Source organism: Lentinula edodes (genome assembly GCF_021015755.1).
Source record: "Lentinula edodes strain Le(Bin) 0899 ss11 chromosome Unknown C8R40scaffold_115, whole genome shotgun sequence".
NCBI lineage: Eukaryota > Fungi > Basidiomycota > Agaricomycetes > Agaricales > Omphalotaceae > Lentinula > Lentinula edodes.
The window spans coordinates 67-7182 of record NW_025764421.1 but is presented as its reverse complement, the minus strand read 5'-3'; the positions used below and the strand labels follow the sequence as shown (position 1 = coordinate 7182).

The following is a 7116-nucleotide window of genomic DNA, read 5'->3' as shown; positions in this document are numbered from 1 at the left end:
GAAGGGAGCTACGGGAACCGTGACCGAGGACGGGAATGACCTAGTAGTGGCTGGAACGACGGGATGGTGACCCTTGAGGGATTCCTAGGAGGTCCAGGGAGGTCCCTAAGGCGTAGGGAGGTTAAGGAAGAGTGCGGGACCGTACTATATTGCGTAGTAGGAGTTGTACCCGCTAGAACGTCAATATAGGATCAAGTAGGTCGTATGTATAGATGGGTCTCGAGGTGGTAAGCTCCCGAGAAGGGATGTGCCAGGGAGGGTAGGTCCCTGGGGGCTAGGCTTGAGGATGGACGTCCTCGAGTGTGGGAGGTGGTAACGGAGAAGCAGTACGTAGTTCGACGTGAGGGGTAGCTTCGACGTTACCTAGATCGAGGTCCTGAAGCCTATAGAATAGCTAGGGAGCTCGAGGAGGTTTGGGGAGGTTAGCTCACCAAGGCGGTAGGCGTTGGGGAGCTTTAGTATTGTTCGAGGGAGCTCGGGAACTCACTCGGATTGCTTAGACGTAAAGAAAAAGCGTGTATTGGGTCGTATAGACGATCACAGAGACGATAGACAAGAGTTGAGAGAAACAGAGTTAATGAAACAGAGAGTAAAGAGAAATCCGTATGGTTAGCAGGTACAAAGGGACAGGGACTGGACCTATGCAAAAGGGTGTGTGTTCAAAATATACCAAGCTGGGGCTTCAGGACATTGCGGCGTTACTTAAATAGGTACGGGAAGTGAACAAGGGAACATCTGGAGGCATGAGGTAGCTAATCGGAGGGAGGGAGGTAATCGAGATTAATACTTAAAGGGGTTATCGGCTAGAGGGCTTTCGTACGCGTGTCGGGACGAAGGACGTTTGGGTAGTTGCGTCAGAAATACTTGGGGAGGTGTCTGGTGGTACTTGGGGAGGTGCGGAGGACATACAGGAGGTGGGTAGGACGTATGGCAACGTGTGGTGGTTACTGGGACTGGTCTGGTTGTAGCCAGGGCATGACAACATGATGTTCTCCCAGGTTGAAACCGTCGACTTGATGATACGTAGAGCTTGATTTTTCTTCGCGAAACAGCCACCGGACAAAGCACTTGTGTAGTCATCTAGGATAATATTGAAATGCGAGTTCTGGTGGTTCGAAAGAGTGCCGATGGGCCCACAAGTGTCCGTATGAATCAGTTCGAGTGGTTTAGAGGCCCGATTGCCATGATAGGGATATGGGAAATGAGGGTGTTTACCCTTGAGACAAGAGTCACAAATTCCCCGCATTTTTGTACCGTTCCATTCTTCTAGTCCCTCAGCAGAAGTTCCCGTTAGAAGTTCATTAGTGAGGTCAATACCAGGATGTCCGAAGCACTCATGAAATAGAGCGCCATTTGGAATACGTGGGAGGAAAACAGGCATTGCAATATGTATGAAGTCGGGGATTTCTTCTTTGGGTAGTAAGAATTTGCCTCGTAAAACGCACAATGGTCGAACGACATCTGCGATTGCAAAATGGTCAGGATCCGGATGTATTTGAACCGTTTGTGGGGATATTGTGAATGTAAATCCGTGTTCAAGCATTGCACCCACAGAAAGAAGATTCACTGGTGCGTCGGGAGCATATAAACAGTCGTGCATTTCCAATATTAGGTGGTCATTCGTTCCATCTATTTGCAGTTCGAAGTAGCAGGTTCCTGAAGCCTTGGTAGTTAAAATACCTGAATTAGCTGTCTGTACAGCAAGAGCGCCATCTTCATCGAAAGTAAAGAAAAAATTTCGGTCGTTAATGATGTGATTCGTGCATGCTGAGTCTAATAGTGTTTGGGTCTTCTGAGGAATGGATGAAAATGCAACTGGGTTATCGTCCTCCAAGTGGTTTATCGGCACAGGGGAACTTGGGAATGAGGATAGTAAGGCCGCAAATGGTTTAAGACGTCGCGCAGGATACGTGGAGCGAACAGTTGTATTAGCAGTCGAGATAACACTAGGTACAGGATTTACATTATCCACAGTTTCAACTTTGGAATTAGTGTTCGAAGTGGGAGAAGTAGTGGTCGTAACATAAGCTGATGGTTTACTATTGAGCTTGGCATTCGGTGAGTCCTTCGGTTTCTGTTGTTCTGGTGGTTTGTCTGAAGTTCCGCCAGTCCCATTCCGTTGGAAACGACGATTGTATGCCCCACCCCCAGAATCGGCAAGGTCAAGAAGTTCCCTGTTGCGCGTGTTCTCCAAACGGATGGCAAATTTATCAAATAGATCCCTGTTTGGTACAATTCCTGGTCGGTCGAAATCCTCTTCAAGTGTTTGTTTGAGGTAAACATAACGAGGACCCGAAGGTAATTTTGAGATATATTTTGAGATTAGAGTATCCCAAGGGATATCGTAGCCGTAGTTCCGTAGTGTAGTAAGCGTTGAACTCCATTTGAGATTGAATTTCTCGACGTCCATTCCGTGGATCTGAGAATTAAGCAGTTCATCCTGAATTCGTAAACAAGCTTTCCTATCGGGAGCAGCTTGGTATGCTGCTTTAAGAGGAAGGTATATCTGTCTCGCAGTTCGACGTTCGCCTCGGTCATCGATCATCAGTGGAAGGTGGTTACGTGCCTCATCTGATAAATGTGCTGTGAGGATCGACGAAGTCCAACCATCATTCTTATCCCATTTGAGACGGGCCTCGACTTCCCTTCACGTTGGTTGAGATGAGACCGTAGGTCGGATTAATGGGGTGTTCCATTCCGTCCAAGGAGTACCAGGAGAAGGTTCGTCACAAATGTGGCCTAATACGAAACCATCAGCGACGGCTTGCCATACGCCTTTGTTCCATTCAACCCAAGATTTCCGATCTTTCAGGGAATCAGCATCCTTGATTGTTGCAAGAAACATCGCATGAATCGAAGAATACTCGATTTTGAATCTCGGAGTCATTGGACGAGGTGATGTGGGAGGTGGCTGAAAGTTTTGATAAACAGGATAAGGGGTGTAATACATGGGAAACGAATGTCCTGCTGGCGCGTTAGGCGGCGGAGGTACCCATGGTATATTAGAATGGTTATGGAAACAATGATGATGCTCCTGTGGAAATTCCGACATGATCGCCGGTGCACTCTGAGTCTCCGGAAGGAGTTGAGCAGAAGTAGAAATATGGTCGAGGTCCACAAGACGGTGAGGTCTTGGTTGGTGCATGATACGAGATGGTGTTCGATCGATGATGTGATGATGGTCCATGCGTGAGCCGACGCGAGATGGGAGACGGACAAAAGCCGAAGGGACCGAGACTGGTGATCGTACGAAATTGATAGGTAAAAATGTAGGAGAGTCAAGTGGAGTGTAGGATTCGGATATAAAAACGTTCGAAGAAGGCACTGGAGCAGAAGGTAAAGGGCGATTTTGAAACACGTTCTGGGTTGCAAAGTTGTGAGACGGAGGGGAAAAATTAGGAACAGTATTGGTATGCCAATTCTCGGAAACAGATTGTGGAATGGTCGGGACAGAAGGGAAAGAGGGAAGTGACTGAACATTACTATGATAAAGATGAGAATTAAGTGAATGAGAAGGCGAAAAACTTTGGATCAATTGTCCCGGTCCCGCATCCAACGGTGACGTGGCATGAGTATTAGCGCGCATATATGCTGGTGAATGCTGAGTATGGCGAAAAGGAATCGAAACTGGCGTCTGGTATGGAATCGACTGGGTCCGAGGTGGATCGCGATGAACTGGGATCGTGAGATCCATACGGGATCCCTGATCGTCTGTATTCATCCGCGGCAATGATTATTGGTACCGAAGATTGATCTCGTTAGGCGAGGAGGAACGCGTCACTCGAGAACAGAAATGTTGAGCTGTTGGCTGACTATAGCCACAAAAGCGGTTCGATTTCGTTCAATGTATAAATGACCTAGGGAAAACCCATAACCTCTTGGTGGTCAAACCTAGACAAAGGACAAAAGAGCCTCAGTGAAGAACCAAAGATGGATCTAAACAGCTATATTGTACCTAGACAAAGGACAAAAGAGCTATAAGTAGCTAATCAGTATCTAGGAGTATAGGTATAATGAATGTATCGAGCTTACCCTCAGTGAAGAACCAAAGATGGATCTAAACAGCTGAGGGAAAGCGTCGTGCGAAATACGAGCTAAGTAGTGTGGGTCACGTGCAGCGGAAAGAATCGGCCTAAAGGGAAGAAGTCTTCCAACACTGCCATACGAGAGAGAGCATCAGCTTGGGTGTTTACTCGGCCAGGACGGTGGATCATATGAAAATCAAACCGTGATAGATAGAGGGCCCATCGGGCTTGTCGGCGGGTGAGGTCTTGTGCTGTGCGCCAGAATTCAAGGTTCAAATGGTCCGTAATGATGTCGAATGGTTGGGGGAGTCCTTCTAGGAAGTTCCTCCAATCCTTCAGTGCTTCAATGATGGCAAGCATCTCCCGATCGTAGATTTCGTAGTTCCATTCTGCTGGCTGCATGGATGCCAATCTGAAGGCTACAGGATGCCACTGGCCATCGTCTTGCTTCTGCATAAGGGCGCCTCCTGTGGCAAAGCCTGATGCGTCTACCTTGATTCGGGTAGGCCTGTCTGGTGTCCATAGAGCAAGGATTGGTGCGGAGATGAAGGCTTCTCAAAGGGTGTCAAATGCTTTCTGTTGAGTGTCGGCCTAGGTAAAGCTGGTATCTTTCTTGATCAGGTCGTTCAGAGGTCGTGCTATTCTGGCAAAGTTCCGGATAAAGCGTCGGTAGAAGTTTGCAAATCCCAAAAATCCTCGCAGTTCCCGAAGGTTAGTAGGGATTGGCCAGTCACGAACAGCTGCTACTTTTACCGGATCCATTCTCACCTCCCCTTCTGAGATGATGAGTCCAAGGTATTCAATCTGCTGTTGTTCGAATTCGCATTTTTTGGGCCGTAGATAGAGGTCGTGCTTTTCTAACCGAGTTAATACTTCCTGTACCACTTGTCGGTGTTCCTTGAGGTTGTTACTGAAGATAAAAATGTCATCTAGGTAGACTGCCACCTTGCTGGCTGCAATGAGATCAGCAAATATAGTGTTCATAAGTGCTTGGAATGTGGCGGGGGAATTTGTGAGACCAAAGAACATGACCTTAGGCTCAAACAAGCCTCGGGTTGTTGCGAACGCGCCTTTCCATTCATGCCCCTTCTTAATCCGTATGTTATTGTAGCCCCAGCGAACTTGCTCCCTGAAGTCGGTGTAAGACCTGGGTCAGAATAGGTCTTAGGATAGGTTTGGTATGAGAAGTTTATGTTGTAGCGTGCTAGGAGCAGGCTGGAGCTCGAAGGGAGCTATGGAAACCGTGACCGAGGACGGGAATGACCTAGTAGTGGCTGGGATTGAGAGATGTGACCCTTGAAGGGGTTCCTGTAAGGTCCAGGGAGGTCCCTAAGACGTAAAATAGAGGAAGTGGAGGTACGAAACCTAGTAGCGTTGCGTAGAAGGAGTTGTACTCACTAGAACGTCAACGTGAGATCGAATAGGTCATATAGAGAATAGATCTTGAGTGTATAAGCTCCTGAGAAGGTATACACCCGGAAGGGGAGGTCCCGGGAACTGGGGGTTGGAGGTGGACGTCCTCGAGCATTGGAGGTGGACATCCTCGAGCATTGGAGGTGGACATCCTCGAGCATTGGAGGTGGACATCCTCGAGCATTGGAGGTGGACATCCTCGAGCATTGGAGGTGGTAACGGAGAAGCAACAAGTAGTTCGACGTTACCTAAACTGAGGTCCCAGAGCTTAGGGAGCAATTGGGGAGCTCAAGGAGGTTTTGGGGAGGTTGGCTCACCAAGGCAGTAGGCATTGGGGAGCTTTTAGTATTGTTTGAGGGAGCTCGGAGACTCACTCGGGTTGCTTGGACGTGAAGTTAAAGCGTGTATTGGACCGTATAGATGATCGTAGAGACGATAGACAGAGTTGAGAGAAACAGAGATAAAGAAATAGAGAGTAAAGAGAAATCCGTATGGTTAGCAGGTACAAAGGGACAGGAACTGGACCTATGCAAAAGGGTGTGTGTTCAAAATATACCAAGCTGGGGCTTGGGGACATGTCAGAGCTACTTAAATAGGTACAGGAAGTGGACAAGGGAACATCAGGGGATCTAGTGAACATGAGGTGGTAATCGAGATTGATACTTAATGGAGTTGCTGTAGGGGGTCCTGTATGCGCGGCGGGGAATGTACGTGTGTCGGAATGTACGTGTGTCGGGGAAGTCATCAGGCGCTCAGGTAACGGATCTGTCTTGGGGGTTTACGACATGCGGGAGCTCCTGGTTGGTGCTGAGATGGGTCTGGTGGCGGTCGGGGTATGACAGCGTGTCGGTGAAGGACGTTTGGGTAGGTATATGGTGGTACTTGTGTGGGGAGGGTGCAGGATGGAGGTGCATGATGGTACTTGGGGAGGTGACTTGGGAGGTGTAGGGGAAGTGCAGGAGGTGGATAGAGTGTGTGACAACGTGTGGCAGGTACTGGGGCTGGTCTGGCTGTAGGCAGGGCATGACAGTCGGCTAATGATGTCAGCAACTAATGGGAGGGGATATCAGTTCTTCACAGTATACTCGTTCAGTTTCCGGTAGTCTTGTACAAAACAGAGTTTCCCATCCTTCTTCTTTACGAAAAAGACTGGTAATGAGATTGGTGATTTTGAGGGGACAATATAGCCTTTCTGTAGGTTTTCTTCTAGGAAACGATCCAACTCCTCCTACTCGTTTAGGGACATGGGGTAAATCTTGGTGCACATGGTTGCCGGTGCTCCAGGTATGAGATCAATTGCATGGTCCCAAGGTTGGTGGGCAGGTAATTGTTCGGAGGCGGATTCTGAGAAAACCTTCTTGAAATCACAGTACTGCTCAGGGACCATTTCTTCGAAGGTTTTAACAGGTTTGTCTCGGTTGGCTTCCTCTGCTAGCTGCTGGGAGTAAGTGAATCCTGCGGCACACCAGACTTCCTCCGTCTATTCCTCTAGGATTCCTGCTTTTACCCATGCCCGGCGAGTTTTATGATTGGCTCGGATTCGGTGTATTGGTGGTTCTTCCACCACTGCTGATTTGCTCTCTTCAAGAGTCACTTCCAGTGGCACCTCAATGTGAGGGGGTTCAGCGGGAGGTTCCAGGTTCAGGAGTTCAAGGATCGGGCTTTCTGTGTTAGTGGC

At 48.5% G+C, this 7116-nt stretch overlaps 2 protein-coding genes across 2 annotated transcripts; both read right to left on the bottom strand.

Moving 5' to 3' along the window:
* Window positions 1-1192: 1192 nt before the first annotated feature.
* C8R40DRAFT_995741 (uncharacterized protein) lies at window positions 1193-1612 on the bottom strand (the record flags this gene model as incomplete). The annotated part of the gene is made up of 1 exon (XM_046236774.1): window positions 1193-1612. A coding segment is annotated over one exon (420 nt), but the record flags the coding sequence as incomplete, so codon positions are not given.
* Window positions 1613-2647: 1035 nt separating this feature from the next.
* On the bottom strand, window positions 2648-3721 carry C8R40DRAFT_1178935 (uncharacterized protein; the record flags this gene model as incomplete). Its single annotated transcript, XM_046232942.1, has 1 exon — window positions 2648-3721. One exon carries the CDS (start codon window positions 3719-3721, stop codon window positions 2648-2650), a length of 1074 nt encoding a protein of 357 aa, XP_046078718.1.
* Window positions 3722-7116: the final 3395 nt, after the last annotated feature.